The 24,855-nt window shown below is 33.4% G+C and overlaps 2 protein-coding genes across 2 annotated transcripts in view; one reads left to right on the plus strand and one right to left on the minus strand.

The window, feature by feature from the left end:
* The window catches only part of LOC134725097 (uncharacterized), a 122,107-nt gene extending 116,467 nt beyond the window's left edge, over positions 1 to 5,640 (minus strand). Inside the window, exons 1-6 of the mRNA XM_063588627.1 lie at positions 5,192 to 5,640; positions 3,419 to 3,516; positions 2,635 to 2,712; positions 1,477 to 1,554; positions 943 to 1,070; positions 101 to 206 (exon numbers count right to left, since the gene is read on the minus strand). Of these exons, the coding sequence (XP_063444697.1) occupies positions 101 to 206; positions 943 to 1,070; positions 1,477 to 1,554; positions 2,635 to 2,712; positions 3,419 to 3,466 (438 nt within the window). The 5' untranslated portion in view covers positions 3,467 to 3,516; positions 5,192 to 5,640. The remainder of the gene's footprint in view (positions 1 to 100; positions 207 to 942; positions 1,071 to 1,476; positions 1,555 to 2,634; positions 2,713 to 3,418; positions 3,517 to 5,191) is intronic.
* Positions 5,641 to 7,372: 1,732 nt separating this feature from the next.
* On the plus strand, positions 7,373 to 10,281 carry LOC134725095 (small ribosomal subunit protein uS5). The gene is made up of 5 exons (XM_063588626.1): positions 7,373 to 7,658; positions 8,031 to 8,138; positions 8,455 to 8,628; positions 9,016 to 9,175; positions 10,063 to 10,281. The coding sequence occupies exons 1-5, from the start codon at positions 7,401 to 7,403 to the stop codon at positions 10,224 to 10,226; spliced, it is 864 nt and encodes a 287-aa protein (XP_063444696.1). The 5' UTR covers positions 7,373 to 7,400; the 3' UTR covers positions 10,227 to 10,281.
* The last annotated feature ends 14,574 nt before the right edge of the window (positions 10,282 to 24,855 follow it).

Here is a 24,855-nt window from a genome sequence, read left to right on the forward strand (position 1 = left end):
TTTGAAAAGTTGGCATGTATAACAGATATATGTAATTACACTTTGTGCAATCGTCTTCCAAAACTATTTTTTTATAATTCATATGTAAAGAAATACTTACATCATAAAATGTATTCTGAGCATTTGTTGACCCTTTCTGTAGAAGGTTTGACAGTCTCCATCTGTGAACTTGACCTTGAAAATTTATGCTGTCAACTTCAAATTCCCTGCAAAATTTTCGGAATTTCATTAATTTTGATTCATATCAATTATATAATGATATACCTTTTTATACTACAAAAAACTTTCCATATTTTTTTAACAAGACTATGAATCATACTGGCTCATACATTTACTATTTATAGTCAATATTATGAATCTAACCTAGCTGACAATTTATATACATGTACTATCTCCCAGTTTTCTGAGATTTTAGTTTAATACATTTTTTAAACTAGATGTGTTGTGATCTCTTTTTACACCAATCAGCCTAAGTGGTCATGTAAGAGAATGCAGGATTAATAAAAGAACAGAGTTTCGATGTCCCCAGCCTGCTTTACACATATCTTATATTTCCAGGGCCTGGGGGCATAAATCTTTTTAAAAAGTTGACATTCCATAAATTACAGAACTTGTCCCAGACATTACTGATATAAATCTAAAACGAGTTGTGCAGGTGACAAAAATGAGAGGTTGTACATGTATGTTCAATTTATTGCCAGGTCAAACTAATTCATTCAAAACTAGTATTTTTACTTCATCGACAAATGTGTGGAATTGAGGTGGAAACTATAGACTAGTCAGTTTGAAATTACAATAATGTGTCTTGAGATCACACAATTTGTATAAACATTCCTTACCACACTAAACATTTGGCTGAGCATGTCAGTTCAAAACTTAGGCAAGATATTTTTGACTGCACTCATGTTTTGATATTTTATTAATATTTATGAATACTCTCACCCTGTCTTCCAAACTTGCTGAAGCTGTTTATCTGTTAATGACTTCAATGCACCTGCAGAATTAAGTGCAACCTGTTCCAATTCATCAAATGTTGGAGCTTTAAAAAGGTCCCTGAAAACTTGTTCAGTCTAAAAAAAAAAAAACAGTGAATAACATCTTTAAAAATTCTCATCACATTTGTTTACATATAAAAAAAAAATTACATTATTTAGGCAATAATTGCATCAGAATTATTTTTTCAGGTTTTACTTTGCTTTTTTAACCATGCAAATGTTCAGTTGAACAAAAACTTCAAGTTATAACATTGAGTAAAAATTTTGGGACTTGCAATTGTGAAATTCATATGTTTAACCATACAAATGTTCAACTGAACATAAAGTCCAAGTTATAACATTGAGTAAAAAATTTCAGGCTTGCAATTGTGAAAATCATAGGTTTATTATAAAAGGACATTATATTTTATCTATTGTCGAAAAGCTCATTGTTCACAATATACTGAAGATGATAACACCAGACTCCTTAGACAAAACATACCTGAGTTTTACCGTCAGTAACAGACTGGGGTAGCACTATTGGAAAAGTTTTCCAATGATACAACATACTCTCTGCCAACTGTATAAATAAAAATATTTGATTTCATTTTCTGTGTTGCAACGCCACACTTAAGCACCACTTTTTTTTTTATTTTTTGAGGTGGCCAGTTTTTCTAAGTTTTACTAATGTCATAAAGTTGCTCATTGTCATTTTAGATTTTAGACTATTTTTAACGAAGTATCAAAGTGAATAACTTTTAATATCGTCCGTGTATTATAATCTCATATAAGTCTTTTAATATTTGCAATTGCATTTTATACTGTGAAATAACAAAGTGATTTTAGCTATATTAGTACGTGTAATATAAGCCCATTGTGTATAATCAAGAAATTGATGTGCTCCTAACCACAAGAGGAAGTTACTGAAAGAAGAAGAAGGAAGCCAGAGTGTCAGAGAAAACTATCAATCCTAGTCAATTAAGATTGGAGTCAAGTGATTCTGCCGGAGCAGGGTTCTAATTTGCAACATCAGTGTTGACTGGTTAGTGATTATAGAGTAACTACTTAGACCACTCAGCCACCAATGCCCCCAAAAATAAAAAGGAGTTTATTTTGTAAGTAATCATTATCTCTTATTTAAAAACCAGCTAATAGATCAGAGATATTATTCTGTTATTTCAATTCATGCATCATTTATCTTGCAATATTGTGTACTTTGAACACTCATTCAAGAGCTACAAGACCAAAACTTAGAGGTAGGTCAGGACAGGCACGATCATCAGTAATTTTGGTTAAATTCATATGATTGAGGTCTACTTAAAGATCATATTGTTGTTCTTCAGTCATGTTTAGTTTTAAATTTGAATAAAGATGTAATTAGATGTAATTAGACCATTAGATTTTGCCACTATCTATCTTATTTATCCTATTTGGCCCCTCAAAGCAGGAAAATCAAATCGAGTAATTAGTATTACACACATGAATGTATTTGGTACAGAATAAAAATATATGAACCAGTAAGTCTAAGATATCTTTAATAATTTAATTTTACATTGGGAAGCTTAATATTTTCCTAACAATAGAATGTAATTAAAAAGTTCAACTGATTTTACAGAGTTATCTCCCTGTATTGGTATGTACATCCATAAGTTAAACAAACCTGTTTAATCTGTTTCATCACCTCTGCCATGTCCGTAGGAACATTAGACAAATCCAGCGGGAAAGTCAGAGGTTCCTTCTATAACAAATAAATATTTCAAAAATTATATAAATTGTTGCATATGATCAATATATTATATAAACATGTACATGTCCTTGGTTGTTACATATAATTGTGAAAGAAGTCAAACCTTTCCACAGAATCAATGGCTCTTTGTCAGTTTATTTCTTTTTTGGCAAATGGAACATTCCTATATTGATTATCAATGACTATCTTTTATATTTTCAGCTTTAGAGTCAGGTTTCATTACAAGCATCTTGAAAGACAATAGACCATCATCAATAATTTTTATATATATATAAACCAAATATAATCTTTAAATCAACATGAATTATGGTAATCAAAGCATCGTAGATGTTGTGATCCCGCCAATAGCTTGTCTGACATTACTTTTATATTTCTATTGTTATTTTCATTTCCATAATCTTTTATAGTTTCTATTATATTGCCCAAAGATGTTGAAGATGGCAAATTTTAATATATTGATGCACATGATGCAAATCAATTTGGTATTTTAACTTAAGACACTTTCAGAATTACTGAATCAGTGATTCCCTATATAATCAACCAAAGTTTTCCCCGAAAAGGGGGGCCTGAGCACCCCAGGGCCCCCTCTAGATCCGCCTTCATCAATTTATTTGCTTAAAACTTTTTACAGGAATTTTTTTTGAAGTACCTATCAAAAAGAGATATACTTATACTACTTGGAACTACAAGGACTTACTTTAGGGTCCATACTCCTTGTTCTTCTATCAGGTTCAACTTCTGTCATACCTCCTGCTGTCTTTTACATGTATTTCATTTCAGGTAAAAATAATATACCTAAAAAAAAATCTAAATCACATTAAAAAGCATTTATACCATTACTATCAACTTGACAGCTTATTACACTTATTTTTGAGAAAAGAAAAACAAAAATTGGTATCCAAACAATAAAATGAACCAACAGTTCTATATGATATCTGCTAGAAGAGTGAAAGCATTACAGAATTTATTTTGTATTCCTACAAAATTAATGCATGCATTTAATACTGCAAATTTGTCATTTTATAAGACTAAAATGTGATTTGAATTTTTGTGGTATTCAGGAAAAATTCTATATTATTGTATTTAATTCATATAAAAAATTTCATAATGCAAATTTGAATTATTGTGATTTTAACCCTGTTGCATTTTTGCAACAATAAAAATGCTGCGATATTTTTTGAATTTACAGTATTAGAATTGTGACAATACCACTACATGTATAGTTTACATAAAATGAGAAGATGTGGTACGATTGCAAACAAAATAAATATTCAACCGACAGCCTTATTCATAGAAAACAACACTGCAAACAACGCTTAACATGCTCCCAAAGCCAGTACTAATGGTAAAGTGATCGATACTATGGTACACTTAGTACAGTGTTAAAATTCAAAACAGCAAGGGGAAAAGGTTCCTTGTTTCTTTATGCCTAGGTCACACATTTTGTGCCTTATATGCACAAATCACCTTGCAAGATCACTAACAGATTAAATCTCAAAAATAATCCTGGAAATGTTGTTTCTGTAGACAGATTGGAACCGGTACAGAAGCACAACCGTATAACTATGGGTTTTGACATTACTACCACAGATAATGAAGGATGGATTCATTTTGGCAACATGAGTAATACAGGTTCTTACTGTATTAAAGACACGGTTTAATAAAGATATGACATGGTTTAGTATGTTATGTCTTATGACACCCGTTTGGATGTATGTACTACAAATAAACAGTGTTTTTTCAGTTGCATTTACAAAGTTTTTGTCTTTAATATGTTTTATTACAGAAAATAGTTGGAAAGGGAGTTAACCTCTACAGTTGGAGAAAATTTTGTGAGAATGTCTGAATGATCAAGATTTCATAATTTTCCACTGTAGGTGTAGGTACCAACTACAAGTGAAAATATGTGCGACTTTTATATGCAATAGAACCTGAACATTTATTCAAGTGCTTCATTTTCTTGACTTGACTCAATAAACTATATAAAATTCAAGACCTAGTAGTGGTATTAGGTTGAAAAGTCTTCTCGGTTCAGAACTCTTCGGATAGCCTCGGATTTTTTCAAGAAATTCGAGAATTTCTCCACCAACTTCCTTTTCCGGTTTATATATCACGTCGGTACCATTGCTAAAAATATGTCTCTTTTAAATCTCAAATAATCATTGAGAAATACAAGTTTTTAATTGAAATCGGTTTTGGAAACATTATCTTAAAGCATGTTGATATGAAATATATTTACTTAATTTGAAAATATTCTCTGATTAGTTGAATAATTGTGTTGTTTTCGTCCCATGGTCTATACCATAAACATTAGGATGGTCTTGTTCCATATTTTGACTATAGTCGCCGTCACGTAAAATTGGCACCATGAAAAGTCAAAATTTTCTAAAATATCGATCGCGTTTATTCGAGATCATGTTTTTCAATTAGCGGGATAAAAATCCAATCCAAATATATACTACTGTCCTACCTTTTATTGTGTTTGCACAGTATAATCCTGACCTTCACAAAATCCAGGATTATTTTGTATGGTGGAATCCGACATTGTTATTACCGGAAGTGTTGCCGTGGAGTCCACGTGCTCTCAATTTTCTTGTGTCTCTCGGAGCTGTGCGTCATCTCTATGTAAAAAGCGCGGGAAATCGTATCATCAATGACAATGGTATTACCTGGAGAGTAACGAATGTTATGTAGTAAGGGATCCTCATAGAAACCAAGATGGCGGTTTTACAATGAAAACAATCTTGAAAAATGTGAAGGTCAGGATTATACAGTGCAAACACAATAAAAGGTAGGACAGTAGTATATATTTGGATTGGATTTTTATCCCGCTAATTGAAAAACATGATCTCGAGTAAACGCGGTCGATATTTTAGAAAATTTTGACAAAAATCATGGTGCCAATTTTACGTGACGGCGACTATATGTTTGTTGGTTGGTCAGATGTTAAACGAAAATTATAATCAATGTATAAATAGGCTGAGCACAATGTGGCAATAATACGGATTATTCCTCGACATTTTGCAGGAATGTGACGTAAACCAGGCATGCCAGGGATAGAACTTAAAACTTTGGCAATGGTAGCCCACAGCTTAACATTCGTAGCCCAAATATATAGTCCTAAACAAGAAAAACAGAAGTTTTAGTACCCCAAACCAAATTCTGTGGGCCCCCTGCTAATTTCATACCCTATAAACAAATTGGTTTAATATGAGAAAAAGGGGGGGATATTCCATCAGATTTTTATTTATCACAATAGTTTATGGGTCATGTAACATAAACCTTTACCTGTTTACTAAGAAGTGTCGGACAAAAATATATTTGTGTTTCAAGAATTGTGACAGACTGTTTTAGAGGAAATTACACGATATTAACTATCAACTCTTTTTTTTGTTGAATGATTATTAATAAAAATTATCTGACCAAATATAAGTTGTTCAGACAGTTTAGAATACACTGCGTTTTTTATGTTCACTTGACCAGGGAAATGAGACCTTGATGCCCTCTAATAAAATCAGGACCAAAGCCCACAAACTGGTAATGCATTATATATTACACTGAGAACAGATATCCATTCCCACCCCTGGCTTCAATGGTTGAAATATACTGCATAATGTGATTCCTATAGTCGCCGTCAGCTAAAATTCGTAGCGGTTATCGGTAAAAATAATCTAAACTATCAACCGCGTTCTCTCGAGATATAGTTTTTCTCATTCCATTCATAAATCGCAAAAAGAAAAACCACTACTGACCTACCTTTTAAGTGATTGCACTGTAATAATCCTGACCTTCACATTTTCCAGAATGTTTTCCATTGTAATTCCGCCATCTTCGTTTCTATGAGGATCATTTGTTTACATGTGAAATTCGGCATTTACGCAGTTTCCTGAAATGTTCTTTTCACTGATGTGATACGGTTTCCCGCGCTTTATGCAAATGTTATGAAATTGAACTCCAGGGGAACACTTCCGGAAAAAACAATGGCGGATTCCACCATTGAAAATAGTCTTGGAAAATGTGAAGGTCAGGATTATCACAGTGCAATCACTTAAAAGGTAGGTCAGTAGTGGTTTTTCTTTTTGCGATTTATGAATGGAATGTGAAAAACTATATCTCGAGTGAACGTGGTTGATAGTTTAGATTATTTTAATTGATAACCGCTACGAATTTCAGCTGACGGCGACTATACACTTAATTGTGTTTCATCTAACCTGTGGTATATCAATGAGATAGTAGGTTAGTCTTAAATGTTTGACAAATGGGTTTAGTTTTTTTAGACCTCAAACTTGATTTCCTCATGCATATGGCCAACACGAATAGTCGGACTCGCACCCATTGTTAGCTGTAGAAGGTGAATAATTAATGAAGTTGATTTAAACTTCTGAGATGAGGCCATGTAGCATGTATTTCTACCCCAGACTGAGACAGAATGTATATCTAATGTGCTGCAGTCATACAGGCTTGTCTACTCAGAGTTGCCTTTCTTTGTACAGTTGAATTTAATTTGGGGTTCTATTGAAATTTATTATGTTCTGCATACTTTAATTTAAAGCTTATAAAGAAAACCCACATTATCTCAATAAGGAAAATAAATTTACTGTATTCCTGTTGCCATTTCAGGCATTTGCAATGAAAGATTTTTTTTCTCTTCTAATAATGATTCTTGTATCTACACAGCAATGGCGGACGCACCTGCAGCAGCACCAGCCGGTGGTAGAGGCGGCGGCGATAGAGGAGGATTCAGAGGTGGTTTTGGGTCGGGAGAACGTGGTAGGGGTAGAGGAAGAGGGCGTGGACGTGGTCGTGGAAGAGGTAGAGGTCGTGGAAATAAAGATGGAGATAAGGAATGGATGCCAGTTACCAAACTGGGACGTCTTGTCAAAGACATGAAGATCAAGTCTCTAGAAGAAATTTACCTGTTTTCTTTGCCTATTAAGGTTTGTTTCTAAAAGTCATGTACTAAAGGGGGCTGCACATTATTTGATATACATTAGTCAATATGTGTGTGTGTGTGATCTTCAACCCACACGAGACCTTCAACAAAGAAGCTGTTGTCAGTAATTTGTTCATTTATTTGTGATCGGATTTCAGAGTTTGTTGAAATATAAAGATTCTTAAATGGTACATGTACATCAAATCTACTAGCATTGAAATATTTTTTACTTGCATTGTACTCTTTCCTAGGATTCCTTCTACCACCCGGTACATTATATATAAAAAACATCCCTGAATTGTCATACATGCATTTATTTTTGAATGTAGGAAAATGGGGTATATGTTTTACTTTCATTTGATTATTTTTTATCCAGGAATGTGAAATCATTGATTTCTTCTTCCCAAGTACACTCAAGGATGAAGTATTGAAGATTATGCCTGTACAGAAACAAACCAGAGCTGGACAAAGAACAAGGTTCAAGGTAAGGTCATTTATTGAACACAACTGAAAAAAGTTGGAGTCTGGAATTGAAATGACCCAAAAAATTATTGATCCATTATATTCAACACTTATTCTAATCCTGAATTATCAAAATCTTTAAATTCAAAAATATCTTTCATTAATCCAGTTGAACTCTTAAGATACTTTAGGTCACAATTTCTTTTCTGTAAGATTATGCTCTCAATGAAATTGTTCATAAGACATCAAGGAATTCAAATGTAAATTATCTGTTGTCTAAAAGTAATAAACAACCTGAAGGGAATGGGAGACATTTAAATATTTGATATTTTTTACAGGCTTTTGTTGCTATTGGAGATCACAATGGTCATGTTGGTTTGGGAGTAAAATGCTCCAAGGAAGTGGCAACAGCTATTAGAGGAGCCATCATCTTGGCTAAATTGTCTGTCATTCCTGTCAGGAGAGGTTATTGGGGTAACAAGATCGGTAAACCCCATACAGTACCATGTAAGGTAGGTTGCTAGAATTACCTTAAAATGAATGTTTTCTTTCATCAGTAATCATACATGTACCCTTTGTCGAAAATTGTTAAAAAATCTGATCATGTATTTTAATCTGTAAAATGGAGGTGAAGTATAAACAATTCACAAATTTTTGACCTTTCATTATCTGTTTATTCATCAATTTGAAAGAGTTTATGGCATTTTCATGATTTTGATTGTACAAAATTTCTTTCTATTATGTAAATGAAATAAGCTCAAGGATGGAAAAAATATATAGAATTTCATATTTTAGAAGTTCATAATCAACATTTTATCCGAGTACATTTATGTTTACCTTGAGTAAATCTAGGTAATGCTTGAGACCCAAGTTTTAAATAATAAATTGTCCTTTTACAGGTAACTGGTAAATGTGGCAGTGTAACTGTCAGACTTATCCCAGCTCCCAGAGGTACAGGTATTGTCAGTGCTCCAGTTCCAAAGAAACTGTTGACCATGGCTGGTATTGAAGATTGTTACACTTCAGCCAGAGGATGTACAGCTACACTTGGCAACTTCGGTAAGAATTCTGTTACTTGATTGGGGATAGAATTGTTATGGTTTGTACTAAAAAAATAAGAGTGTGCAGGTAGGGTTGCCTATGAGACAACTATCCACTTAATTTCAAACAAAGAGGATGTAAGCAATTATTAGCAACCATATAGGCTATTAACAATGAGAAAAACCCATACCATATTGTCTGCCTTAAAAAGTCCTGACAAGAAAAATATGAGTTCAATTGAGAGAAATAAAAGCCTACTTTATAGCAAAACAGTTTTACTCAAAAATAATGTAATGTACATAAACCATGGATCTCTCTGAAATTATACTGCAAGGTTCTATACCAAAAAGGGATGGTTATGATTGGCTTTGCCTTTGGGAGGTCATGGCTCAAATTGTTAAGGAATTAGGGACAAGAAAGGGGAGAAACTAATGTGTCCTGGTAAATTTGCAAATACTTAAAAGTAAAATATGGATAATCTCCCTTACACTGCTTAAATGGGTTATTATGGTTGCCAAGTCCATAGGAAATTTGAATTGAGATAATGACCATATCTTGGGAAAGATTTTTTTTTCATATTTCAAAAGTTTAAAAAGAATTTCTTCAAATATCAAGTGCAAATATTGGGTCCATTTTTGCCCCAACTGTTCAGGGTTGTCCCTCTGCAGTAGTATCCAGCTGCACTCGGTTAGGCAATTTATTGTTAAAAGGCAAGCTATAAATGTGTTGAATATATTCCAAATATAAGTGAAATGCACTACATTAATTATTGGTACATCAGAATATAATTATTTTTTTTAATAATTTTGCAAATTATCACTAGTTATGAGCAAGATATTACAATATGCCTCCTGCTTTCAGTCTTGGTGAAATACTTTGCATCTTACTTTTGATTTATTTTTCAGCCAAGGCCACATATGCAGCTATAGCCAATACCTATTCTTACCTGACTCCTGATTTGTGGAAGGAAACCACCTTCACCAAGTCTCCATATCAGGAATTCACTGATTATCTGGCCAAGAATCATACAAGAGAAGCAGGCCAGAAACAAGAAGTCAAAGTTTACTAGGACTTTTTGAACACAATAGATACATTGTATCAGAAATAAATTGAATACATATATATTTAGTTGCTTCGTTTATCTGGCTCAGTGTGGAGAAAATTTACATCTTCTCCCTTGATGAATCTGGATCTAGAAAAATCTTTGAATGATTCTCTGGTTGCATTGTCTTGTAAAAAAAAATCAACAGCTACTGACATAGAAACAGGAACAAAATAAACAATTACAGCCCAAAAAATATGTGAAATGTCAATAGCTAGATGAATGAGTTTAAAGAAAAAGTTGATAATCCCATGGCTAATGGTTCATGAAGAAAAAAAAGTCAAAAATGATGTGATTATATATGATAATTTGATATAAAGTTTTCACAAGACTCTTGTCATTTTCATACAATCTTTTAGGTACATGTATTAATGTGTCTTATTTCCTTGATGCCAACATTTTAAAGTTGTACCATCAAAAAAAAATTTAATCAAGTGGATGAATTATTAAAATTTCATTTGTATTGCTTTCTGGTTGATATTCAAATACACAGGCACTTGTCTCAGAGTTTATTTTCAGTTATACCTTAATATAACACAAGGAACTTCAGAAGGCATTTCAGAACAGAATAAATGTCGGGCAGTGACGAAATTCTTATATATGCCACTTTCTAGGCTGTCAACCCCACTAAAACTTGTTTCTATCGTAAATCTTAATTGACTTGTTGTCAGAATCATCTGTAGCAATCATACCCAAGTATATCAATCGTTATAATTTTACCAACTGCTTTTATATTATAAAGGTATATAGGACAAACAATTCTGAGACTCGTGCATGTGTTGTAATAACCTGTATAAAAAAAAAATTCATTAAATTTCAAAAAAGGCAGAAATAAATACTACATGGAGGATAAGTTGATTATGGTAAATAAAACATTTCAAGATTTTGCATTACTAACATGAAGTTAAACGACAAGAGTTTTCACACCCCTAAAGCACTTCATGTTCATCTCGAACACATTTTTTTGTGGAACCTGCAACTACTGTTGCAGAAAATGAGAAAATAGAAACATGGGAATGGAAATCTGGTGGCAATGAAAACTACATATTTATGAAGGTAGAAAACCTGTATGCGTTTTACATTGTATATAGATGCCTTATGTAATGACGTTTCCGTCTGTCGTATGTCCATTGTTCTTGATCTCATTTTCATGGTTCAGGGACTACCTGAAAAAAATTTGCTTATTTATCTAATTATGAGTAACAAGAGATCAAAATTTTGTATGTGCATACATTACTAGGTCGTGTCATACAGGCATTATAGTCAATTTACCCCTTAAGGAGTTCTTGTACGACCACAAAAATTGAAAAATAATGGTAGTATATTGATATCGCGTCAGCATCGTCCAAAGACGGGATTGTTTCTGGATTTATACTTTTGAATAAGTAAAAAGAATCCATGTTTATAACCACAAAATAAAGGTCGGGATTGATTTTTGGGGTAATGGTCCCAAAAGTTCAGGAATTAAGGGCCGAAAACAGCATTAATCTAGTTTCATGACAAAGTTGTATATTGGGATTTCAATTTTTATACGACCGCAAATTTTGAAAAAAATTTCGTCGTATAGTGCTATCACGTTGTCGTCGTTGTCGGAATACTTTTAGTTTTCACACTCTTAACTTTAGTAAAAGTGAATAGAAATCTATGAAATTTTAACACAAGGTTTATGACCATAAAAGGAAGGTTGGTATTGATTTTGGGCGTTTTGGTTTCAACAGTTTAGGAATTGGGGGCCCAAATAAGCATTATTCCTGGTTTTCGCACAATAACTTTAGTTTAAGTAAATAGAAATCAATGAAATTTAAACACAATGTTTATGACCATAAAAGGAAGATTGGTATTGATTTTGGGAGTTTAGGTCCCAACAGTTTAGGAATTAGGGGCTAAAAAGGGACCCAAATAAGCATTTTTCTTGGTTTTCGCACCATAACGTCAGTAGAAGTAAATAGAAATCTATGAAATTTAAACACAAGGTTTATGACCATAAAAGGAAGGTTGGTATTGATTTTGGGAGTTTTGGTCCCAACAGTTTAGGAAAAAGGGGCCCAAAGGGTCCAAAATTAAACTTTGTTTGATTTCATCAAAATTGAATAATTGGGGTTCTTTGATATGCCGAATCTAACTGTGTATGTAGATTCTTAACTTTTGGTCATGTTTTCAAATTGGTCTACATTAAGGTCCAAAGGGTCCAAAATTAAACTTAGATTGATTTTGACAAAAAATGAATCGGTTGGGTTCTTTGATATGTTGGATCTAAAAATGTACTTGGATTCTTGATTATTGGCCCAGTTTTCAAGTTGGTCCAAATCTGGGTCAAAAAAATAAACTTTATTTGATTTCATCAAAAATTGAATAAATGAGGTTCTTTGATATGCCAAATCTAACTGTGTATGTAGATTCTTCATTTTTGGTCCCGTTTTCAAATTGGCCTACATTAAGGTCCAAAGGGTCCAAAATTAAACTAAGTTTGATTTTAACAAAAATTAAATTCTTGGGCCTCTTTGATATGCTGAATCTAAACATGTACTTAGATTTTTGATTATGGGCCCAGTTTTCAAGTTGGTCCAAATCAGGATCTAAAATTATTATATTAAGTATTGTGCAATAGCAAGTCTTTTCAATTGCACAGTATTGTGCAATGGCAAGAAATATCTAATTTTACAATATTGTGAAATAGCAATTTTTTTTTTAATTAGAGTTATCTTTCTTTGTCCAGAATAGTAAGCAAGAAATATCTTATTGCAAGAATTTTTTTTAATTGGAGTTATCTTTCTTTGTCCAGAATCAACTTAAATCTTTGTTATATACAATATACAATGTATATTCACTTTTTACTACCAACTGATAAATTTAAATAATCTTTACCATTCAGTGATAACAAGCAGTTTTTTACATCTTAATATTTTATGATGTATTTAAATGAGTAGTTATTGTTGCAAACTCCATTAGAATATTTTAATTGAGATTAGTTGTGATTAAAAAATTGGATTCAATTTTTCTCATTTGAAATTTCATAAATAAAAAGAAAATTTCTTCAAACATTTTTTTGAGAGGATTAATATTCAACAGCATAGTGAATTGCTCTAAGAGATAAGTAGAGATAAGTTCATTAGAACACATTCATTCTGTGTCAGAAACCTATGCTGTGTCAACTATTTAATCACAATCCAAATTTAGAGCTGAATCCAGCTTGAATGTTGTGTCCATACTTGCCCCAACCGTTCAGGGTTCAACCTCTGCGGTCGTATAAAGCTACGCCCTGCGGAGCATCTGGTTCTGAAATTGTACCATAAGAAGGTTGGGATTTATTTAAAGGGGTAATTGGACACACAGTTTAGGAATTAAGGGCCAAAGAACAAGCACTTTTCTAGTTACAAGACAATAACCTGTGTGAAAGTGTATTCTAACATTGTACCACACGTTTCCATCTAACACGGGGAATGCTAGGATTCAGTTAGGGTTAATTTTCCCGAATATGTAGGAATAAGGGGTAAAAAAAGCAATAACTTGTGTTTAAGTGTATGGATCTCTATAAATTGTTACAGGAAGGTTCAATACTAATTGAGTAAGGTTGATATGGGGGTTATGGTCCCAATAGTTGATGAACTAGGGGACCTAAATAATCATTTTTGTAGTAGTCAAACAATAATTTATGTTTAAGTGTATGAATCTCTCTGAAATTAAAGCACAAGTTTCCATACCATGAAGGGATGGTTAGTATTGACTTTGGGGGATTATGGCTAAAACTGTTTCGGAATAGGGTGCAAAAAAGGGGGAAAGCTAGGTATTTCCGGTCAATGGACAATTAAGACAATTTAAAAGCAGTCTAAGGGAGGTAGTTCTAAAACATTTAACATACAATGTTGGAGCGGATTTACCTCCCTTACACTACTTGTATATTATGTATAAAGAAATGTCGGGCATTGGACTTATTACCAAAAAAGGGGGATGGTTGTTGTTCTCAATTATTTTTTCCAATTTCTTAAATTCCACATTTTTGAAAAGTTAAAGTCATAATAAACCTCAAATTAAAAAAAATAATGCATATGTTTTTAATAACTCAATGGATAGTTTTCTTTATAAAACTTGTGTACATGTACTTTTTTCTGAAGAAAATTCTTTAATTTATTCATATTTTGAAGAAGTTTACCTTATTTAAATTGCTTCCTTCCAGGAAGCAATTCCCCCGACATATTTTCCGTATGCAAAGTGACCTCAGTGTGACCCATCTCGTAAAAATCCGGTGATTGCAATACGCATGAATGTGTTTAAAAAAAACTATTATCTGAATTTACATGTTAAACACGTGGTCAATTTCTATGCTTTTTTGTTGTTTTTTGTCGATTGTTGACAAACAAGGTACAATCGTTAAACTTGTCGTCAAAACACGAACTTTAATTACCTGCCATATTTTCACAACACTGACCGATTGAGAAAAAAAAATTGATGATTATACGATATTTACACGAAAAAAATGATAATATCGTGCACAGAAGACTAAGGCCGTGTTCACACCAAACGCCGTGTAGAGTAAACATGTTTACAATTAGTTTAGTGTAGTGTACACTGGTTTCACATTACATTTGTTCACATATATATACACCTTGTTTAGCGACCTGTACATAACATTTGTTCTCACTTGTAAACTGTATGTCATTTAAATGTTCATTACGAAGAAATGAATTTAAATTTTTGGAAAATTTTTCTAGCGGTAACGGTACAACCATTTGACTTCAAAAAGGGGGGGGGGGGGGTCGGGGATGGGAATGGTAATATTTCGATCCTCAATTTGATAAAAAAAAAAAATGGTCATACAGATGATAAAAAAAATATTCTGAATCAAGAGTTTCCCCATACATTATAGTGTTAAACATTGAAAAAAAAAGTATTAGATCACCAGCATCGAAAAAAAAGGAATAAAAACGTACGCGCGAAGAAAAAAATCTGACTCAAATAAAAAAATTACCCACCCCCTTTTTTTAAGTTAAGTGGTTGCTACTTTATGAAAGCCATTTCTATAATTTGCAGTAGTTTGAATATACTAGAGATGTCTCGATAATGCATTAGAAAACGTTAGCTGCAATAGCGTGCTTACAGCCGAAAAAAAGGATTGAGATACTAGGGATCACTACATTTTTATCTTTTCTGTTCGTTTCAAATGGTATTTCTTCTCTAAGGAGTATTTGGTAAAGGAATAGGGTAATGTTTTTTTTTAATTTATTTTACGTGTTATTAAACGGATCTGAGATACTAGACAAACATATAAATTACCTCACACTTTTTTAAGTCGTGCATTTATGCGTGGATCGTTTTTAGCTCACCTGGCCCAAAGGGCCAAGTGAGCTTTTCTCATCACTTGGCGTCCGGCGTCCGTCGTCCGTCGTCCGTCGTCCGGCGTTAGCTTTTACAAAAATCTTCTCCTCTGAAACTACTGGGCCAAATCAAACCAAACTTGGCCACAATCATCATTGGGGTATCTAGTTTAAAAAATGTGTGGCTTGACCCGGTCATCCAACCAAGATGGCCGCCACGGCTAAAAATAGAACATAGGGGTAAAATGCAGTTTTTGGCTTATAACTAAAAAACCAAAGCATTTAGAGGAAATCTGACTGGGTTAAAAAGGTTTATCAGGTCAAGATCTATCTGCCCTGAAATTTTCAGATGAATCGGTTAACCTGTTGTTGGGTTGCTGCCCCTGAATTGGTAATTTTGAGGAAATTTTGCTGTTTTTGGTTATTATCTTGAATATTATTATAGATAGAGATAAACTGTAAACAGTAATAATGTTCAGCAAAGTTAGATTTACAAATAAGTCAACATGACCGAAATGGTCAGTTGACCCCTTTAGGAGTTATTGCCCTTTATAGTCAATTTTTAACCATTTTTCATAAATCTAAGTAATCTTTTACAAAAATCTTCTCCTCTGAAACTACTGGGCCAAATCAAACCAAACTTGGCCACAATCATCATTGGGGTATCTAGTTTAAAAAATGTGTGGCGTGACCCGGTCATCCAACCAAGATGGCTGCCACGGCTAAAAATAGAACATAGGGGTAAAATGCAGTTTTTGGCTTATAACTCAAAAACCAAAGCATTTAGAGGAAATCTGACATGGGATAAAAATGTTTATCAGGTCAAGATCTATCTGCCCTGAAATTTTCAGATGAATCGGTTAACCTGTTGTTGGGTTGCTGCCCCTGAATTGGTAATTTTGAGGAAATTTTGCTGTTTTTGGTTATTATTTTGAATATTATTATAGATAGAGATAAACTGTAAACAGTAATAATGTTCAGCAAAGTTAGATTTACAAATTAGTCAACATGACCGAAATGGTCAGTTGACCCCTTTAGGAGTTATTGCCCTTTATAGTTAATTTTTAACCATTTTTCATAAATCTAAGTAATCTTTTACAAAAATCTTCTCCTCTGAAACTACTGAGCCAAATTAATCCAAACTTGGCCACAATCATCTTTGGGGTATCTAGTTTAAAAAATGTGTGGCGTGACCCAGTCAACCAACCAAGATGGCCGCCACGACTAAAAATAGAACATAGGGGTAAAATGCAGTTTTTGGCTTATAACTCAAAAACCAAAGCATTTTGAGGAAATTTGACATGGGATAAAAATGTTTATCAGGTCAATATCTATCTGCCCTGAAATTTTCAGATGAATTGGACAATCGGTTGTTGGCTTGCTGCCCTCCAATTGGTAATTTTTAAAGAAATTTTGCCGTTTTTGGTTATTATCTTGAATACTATTATAGATAGAGATAAACTGTAAACAGCAATAATGTTCAGCAAAGTAAGATCTACAAATAAGTCAACATGACCTAAATGGTCAATTGACCCCTTAAGGAGTTATTGCCCTTTATAGTCAATTTTTAACAATTTTCATTAATTCGGTAAATTTATGTAAATTTTTACCAAATATTTTTCTCTGTTACTAATGGGCAAGGTTCATTATAGATATAATTGTAAGAAGCAAGAACGTTCAGTAAAGTAAGAACTTAATACACATCACCATCACCAAAATACAATTTTGTCATGAATCCATTTGTGTCCTTTGTTTAATATGCACATAGACCAAGGTGAGCGACACAGGCTCTTTAGAGCCTCTAGTTTTAGTAAAGACCAGTGGCGAATATTTCTGTGTACGTCAAGTCGATTCGGGAAGACCTTTTCAAATGAATTAGGCAGCAACTATTTACTTCATTTTTTGTGGAGGGGGAGGGTGGTGTGAGCTATTGATTTTTTTCAAGACAAATTTTGGTGACAAGTCGAAATCAATTTTAGCATTATATATAGTGGCAGCTGAGGGTGAAACAAACAAATTTTTTTTCAGGGCCAAAAACTGGAAACATTTTTCGTTTCCAAAACAAAATCCATAGCTCTTCACCCTCCCCCTTGCCTTTATGTTTTATACTCAACTATAATAACACCCCCCCCCCCCCCCGAAAATCATTTGGTTGCTGCCTTATGGGTTCGGCAATAATGCTATTTTGAGTCTTGATTAGGGGTTAATAAAGAACGTTAATTTTCTTTAACAAAAAAAAATCTGTAAAATTTAGACAACTAATAATTATCAAAAATATCAATTTTACTCAAAAATAGTTTCCTCCTTAAATATATACACGATAAAACTAATGTCCTAAATGCCTAGTTTTGTGTACACTTAACCTACACAAGGCCTACATTGACTATCGACTGTGTGTAGGTAAAACATGATTTAAACTATATGTAAACATTGAGTTTTATCAAAGGGAACGCAACTGTGTTTAGTTTACGTGTGAGTTACACTAACACAACACCGAATTTAGGTCAATGTGAACACGGCCTAAGTTTATGATATTTGTGTGCATTGGTTCAAGAATTAGAAGAACATTATTTTTCACCGGTCACTCGTTTCTTATGACTTTAAAGAGGATTTTTTTTCATTGCGCAATAGGTTTGTAAGATCTTCACAAATGTTTTATGTCAGAAACTCATATTATGTCAAAAATTTGATAGCAATCCAAATTCAGAGCTGTATCAAGCTTGAATGTTCTGTCCATACTTGCCCCAACTGTTCAGGGTAAGACTTCTGCGGTCGTATAAAGCTGCGCCCTGCGGAGCACCTGGTCCTTTATAATAAATTTTTAACAATTTTTATAAATTTTTACAAAATAATTTCCACTGTTCAAATCTAATAGGGTTAAGTTCATCATAGATAGAGATAATTGTAAACATCAAGAATGTTCAGTAACCTCCATCCTGATATTTTCTGAATTGCTCCATCAAATAATCGTTTTTCTCTTTTTCACTTCTGCGCACTTCTGTTGCTGTATCAACCCCTCTTAGTTTGATGTATGTGGTGGTCTGTAGAATAGTGTCCAGAAACACAAAAATACATGGATGTGCAGAGTCTCTGCACATCTGAGTAGAATTACTCATTATAGTGAGCATGAAATGATTTCTGGCCGATTGTAGTACGCCTATATTATAATGATGGTGGTGATGCCCAAAGTCTCGGGGGGGGGGGGGGAGGGATTCTGGTGCAATGTAAGTTTTGACTAGATCATGATCACTTTATTCAATACATAAACATATACTATTTTCAAAATTAATTATTGATAGTCATATTTATCACGCAAGTCAAACAAATATAGAATGGATGAAGTTAATCTGTCAATCAATAGCCACAGCCACACAGTTTTGAATTTCATTCTAGTCAATTATGACTTAATTTAATCTTCAATTATATTTTTACCTGAGTTTACCTGTAAAATGAATGCGCGCAAATGTAATCAAAAGCTGCGCGCAAACGTAAAACATTTTAATCCCCAAATGCGCACAAACGTTCAAAACCGATCACTTAATAGACATTTACCAGAGTCTAACACACAACAACAAATAATACTATAGGAGCAGCAATAATTGTGAGAAAAAAACCACGAAAGTAACGAGAAGTCCATAAAAAAACCTCCGCAAATTCAATTTGAGGTCATATTTGACTGTAGTGTTCTATTGCTTTAGTTTAAGGGCATACGATACAGTTACAGGAGAGGTAACGAGGTTGCGAACGTAAAATGTTATTTTCGCGACGTCAAACTGTGACATATCGGGAAAAGATGCATTTTTCGACTGATTTTTATCATTCAAACTGATTAAATTTGAAAACGAGTTCATGGACCCCTATTTCTCAAAAAAGCAATTTGTTTCATTTTGCAGGGAGATTATGTGACCCAAATTTGATAAAACTGTAAATAGAGGATTTGTTTTAATTTTGATAAACATGCAGCAAAAAATGACGTATTTTTCTCAATTCATGAACATTTTGATAAATATGAGTTATTTCTGAATTAAAAATGCATATTTTTTCAGGATATTTATAAAATACAGAAATTACCGATTATTGAACAAAAAACAATTTGTGTTTATCTTTTATAACAAAAAAGTTATGTCTTTCTTTCGAAAAAGAAGTTACGGCCACAAATCTAAATTTTGAGCAAAAATACAAAATTTCGACCTCATTTTACGCAAAAAGTAGCACATGAAGGTATATTTTTTATTACATATTTGATTTAATCAGGTAAAAAATAGCCTATATGCAAATTTTCATGAACTTGTAAATACAGGATCAAAACTGTATCGTATGCCCTTAAATTAATACCTCACCCAACTATGACAGTTTAAAAAATAATTTTAAAGTATTGTCCTTCATGACACTTGATTTAATACCTGAAATTGAAATTATTTAAAAGGTTAAGGTACTCTAAATATTTTATGGGTTGAAAACAGGATTTATGATTTTTTTTTTATAAAACGTCGTTTTAGGAATTTTTCGGATAAAAAATTCTTAATGATTAAGGTTTATGTATAATAAAAAACATTATTATAAAGCCAAAACAGTATCGTTTGTATTTAGGAAGAGTTTAGAAATAGAATATAATTACATTAGATGTTTGTTTCATTATAATACGTTATTCTGATTGGCTAATTGCACATCACATGTTATTCCGTAAGCAATTGCATGAGACAATAACATTTCATTCATGATGACACGAGGTCCCACAATAAAGTGCACAGGTGAATTTAAAAATTAAACTTCATGAAAATCGTGTTTTTATAATCCTAGCTAAAAAATGTAATTATAAGTATTGAATGCTTCTTTTTGTAACTTTATAGGGTTGTAAAAGCGTTGACCGTGCGTACATTTTTAGAATGAAGCGCTTCTGCGCTTCATACAAAATGTACTTCGGTCACCGCTTTTACACCCCAATAAATTTACAAAAAGAAGCATTCAATTCTTAATAAATGTCAAAATTGAAACCCTTCAAAGTTTTCTCAGATGCGTACAGATTACCTTTGACCTCAATTAAAAAAAATGTGACCATATCAAGTCCTGACGCCAGGCATATTGTTATAGTACAAGGTTTCTTTTTTCCAGTGATATATTATATAGGTGTGTGTGGGGAGATTAAATTCAAAAAAATCTGCCTTCAGACACCGCACTATAAGTTTGGAACCTAATATAAATGGAGTTTGTTTATGTGGTTCAAAAGTGGTTCTCGGTTCTTGTTTTTTATATATATAAGACCGTTGGTTTACCCGATTAGATGGTTTCAAACTAGTCATTGTTTAGGCCCTTGATATCTTGTTGTTCGGTGTGACACAAGGCAACGTGTTGAAGACCGTTTACATTTTTTGTACTTTAACCTAAAATATGTTTTTTAACAATTTGTGACTTGGATTGAGAGTTGTTATCGGCACTTATACTCCATCTTATTATATCAATCTACACATATGTCTTCATAATCAATCACTTTCAAATCACACCAAATACCATTACTTAGGAATATTAAGGATTTGTAATGTGGACATTTATTAGACAATAACGCAACAATACAGCATACAAAATTTATATTTGTAAATATACACACATGTCTTCAATTACGCTAACATTCAAACTTTACACCAAATATAACCACTAAGGGATTCAAGTTGATGTTGACATTAATTAGAAAGTAACCAAGGATCACAACAAAAACATACATTTACACACATGTCTTCATTGACTCTCACATTCAAACTTTACCCTAAATATCACAACTCAAGGATGGTTAATGTTGACAGAAACATAACAGCACAACACTAATATACATCTAAAAACATGTCAATACTACCTCTAACATTCAAACTTCACACCAAATATTCTCACTTAATATATAATTATATTGGATGTTGACAGTAATCAGACAGTTATCTAACAGCACGATAAGAAAATAAATCTACGCACATGTCCATATTACCTCTCGCATTCAAACATTACACGAAATATCACCACTAATGAATATTTTTGAAGACCTTACTTTGACCTATAATGGTTTATTTTTTTACCAATTGTGATATAGATCGATAGTTGTCTCATTGAAAATCATACCACATCTTGTATATGTGATGTGGATATTTTTAAGCAAGCAACAAATCAGCACAACAAAAACATACAGCTACACACATGTCTACGTTTACGCTCACATTCAAACTTTACACCAAATATCACCACCACTAAGGAATAAAAGGAGATGTTAGGCAGAGAGTAATTAGACATTAACTAAACAACAGAACAAAAACATGGCTTTACATTGCTTATATTTTTCTCTTACATCTAAATATCACAATAACTCATAAGTCATTAGTTAAGAAATAGGTGAAGAGGATATAAAAAAGAAGAAGTGGTATGATTGGCAATAAAACAACTCTCCACAAGAGACTAAATGACACGGACATTAACAACTAGAGGTCACCGAACAGCCATCAAAAATGAACAAAGTCCCTATTGCATAGTCGGCTTAAGAAGACCTCGAAATGACAAATGTAATGCCCATTATACGATGGACACCCGAATGCGAAAATTGTAAGTTCGTACGAAGTTGGTCCCGATCTCGTTAAAATACCAAAAAGTGACCGAAGGAATTACGATGAATAACGAAGTCTAAACGATGGTGCCAAAATTATATACGATAGCAAAAGATGGACATACGAAGGTTAACCGAAGACGGGTATTTAAGCTTCATATCTCAGCCGAAGCCTACACGATGGATCACGAAGGCTAAACGATGGATTACGATGATGGCGCGATGGCCATACGATGTCTGAAAGACGTCGTGTACAGCTTACGATGCATTTAAGTTATTTGATCAATATTGAATACATATAAAAAAAAAAGAAGATGTGGTATGATTGCCAATGAGACAACTATCCACAAAAGACCAAAATGACACAAACATTAACAATTATAGGTAACCGTACGGCCTTCAACAATGAGCAAAGCCCATACCGCATATAGTCAGCTATAAAAGGCCCCGATAAGACAATGTTAAACAATTCAAACGAGAAAACTAACGGCCGTATTTATGTAAATTAAAAAATGAACGAAAAACAAATATGTAACACATAAACAAACGACAACCACTGAATTACAGGCTCCTGACTTTGGACAGGCACATACATAAATAATGTGGCGAGGTTAAACATGTTAGCGGGATCCCAACACTCCCCCTAACCTGGGACAGTGGCATAACAGTACAACACAAGAACGAACTATAAAAATCAGTTGAAAAAGGCTCAACTCATCAGATAGACAAAAAATACCAGTGGACGTGGTCGGGTACTTATTCATCCCGACACAAAAAGACACAATGATCAGATCTGAGAGTACTCGCAGTTATCTGACAGCTAGTTCAAAGCCATTAACAACTAATAAAAAATCATTCCTCTAAGACTAAGCAATCAATCACATAGTATATATTATATTGTACATTTCATTTCTGGATTAATCATAAGACGGAAGACCGTTGGCTTGAAGGGTAAAACTTGACTCTTCATATAATGCCACCAAAATCAGGGAGATGAAGAGGAAGAGGTAAGGTAATGGGTTCGTTGAACCCTTTTATTCAAAAAGAGCTCTTGCCAGGAGAATATCATAATAATATAGACAAAACGAAGGATGTGGGGAAAGCAACAAATGCGGCAAAATATGACATATAGAAAACAAAATGGTTATGTAGTAAACATTCGTGTGACAACAACTCAGACGATAATTAAAGATCAGAATAATGAAGACAAAGTTGGTTTCCCTATATACGTGTACCTGCAGTGTTGTTGTACGAGGCGCGTTTATGATTTTCATTATGCTACTTGATATGAAAAATTGACAAAAATAATATTTTACTTGTAAAAATAATATTTTACTTGTAAAAATAATATTTTACTTGTAAAAGTAAATCCTGAGCCTGTAATAGCTGCTCTTCTTGTTTCATTTGAATTAATAGAAACAACGCTGTCGCCTTTCTTGTTCTCATAGAATCATATGATATGAGCTCCATGCTTTGTGAACGTCTTTCTTAACTGTCGTATTAGACTGACCAGTACATATCGCGCAAGGCACTTTAAATGTATTTTAGCGCGAAAATTAACTTACATTTAGCTGAATTTATTGCCGTCGTAGTTCCATCTTGTCGCCTTCGTACTTTTATTCCATGGCAACACGACGGGATTACGAGGTCTTCACGAATTCGTGTATCCATCGTGAGACCTTCGGGTAGCTTCGTAATTCATTCGTGTAGACATCGTAATGTCAAAACTGCCCGATGGAAAGGATGGAAACACGAATGCAATACGATGTTAAAAGATGCATTCCCGGTGACATTACGATGGTGAGGATGATGATACGAACTCAATACGAACCCTCAACATCGGACGCACCTTCGGGGATTTTTTATCATGTTAAAAAATTTAGAACCCTTCCCGAAGTTGTCCCCGAAAGCTAGAAAAAGTTGCCGATGGTTCTACGATGGTTAAAGATGGCACTACGAATAGCCCGATCTGGATACGATCAGTCCCGATTTTGAAAATTACCATAATCGTGTTGCCATCGGCGTAAAAAATCGGGACAGTGTGACGCGGGCATAAAAGAATTCAAATGCGATAACTATCGTTTAATCTATTTATAAAAGATAAACGAAAAACAAATATGTAACAAATAAACTGATGACTATTACTGAACTACAGGCTCCTGACTTGGGACAGGCACATACATGCAGCATGCGGCGGGGTTAAACATGGAATATATTAGACAACAACCGAACAACACGACAACAACAAACATCTGCGCACATATCTTCATTACCTATAACTCGTTCAAACTTTACACTTAGTATCACTGTTTATACTAACATTCAAACTTTACATTAAAATAGACAGTAACACAACAACACAAAAGCCATATATATCCACTTGTCTTTATTTACTATCGCATCTTAACTTTACACAGTACATCTCCAGCTATATGTATATGTGAGCTTGAAATAGTTTGAATTGTAACTCAGCAACACAACACGCCCATACACCAACACATATGTCTACATTACCTCTCATATTCAAACTCCACACAAAGTACTATTACTTATTGATTTATCATTGGTCAGATCAACCATAATGATTTTATCAAGTGAGAAAAGCAATCAAATTCAGATGACCATTGATGATGTGTTCACCTCTATCTTGCCTATGCCGTGGTTGATATTTACATTGACAACGGCACATGCGGCCTTAGTTTTT

The sequence above is a fragment of the Mytilus trossulus genome, chromosome 7, assembly GCF_036588685.1.
Source record: "Mytilus trossulus isolate FHL-02 chromosome 7, PNRI_Mtr1.1.1.hap1, whole genome shotgun sequence".
Taxonomy (NCBI): Eukaryota; Metazoa; Mollusca; class Bivalvia; order Mytilida; family Mytilidae; genus Mytilus; species Mytilus trossulus.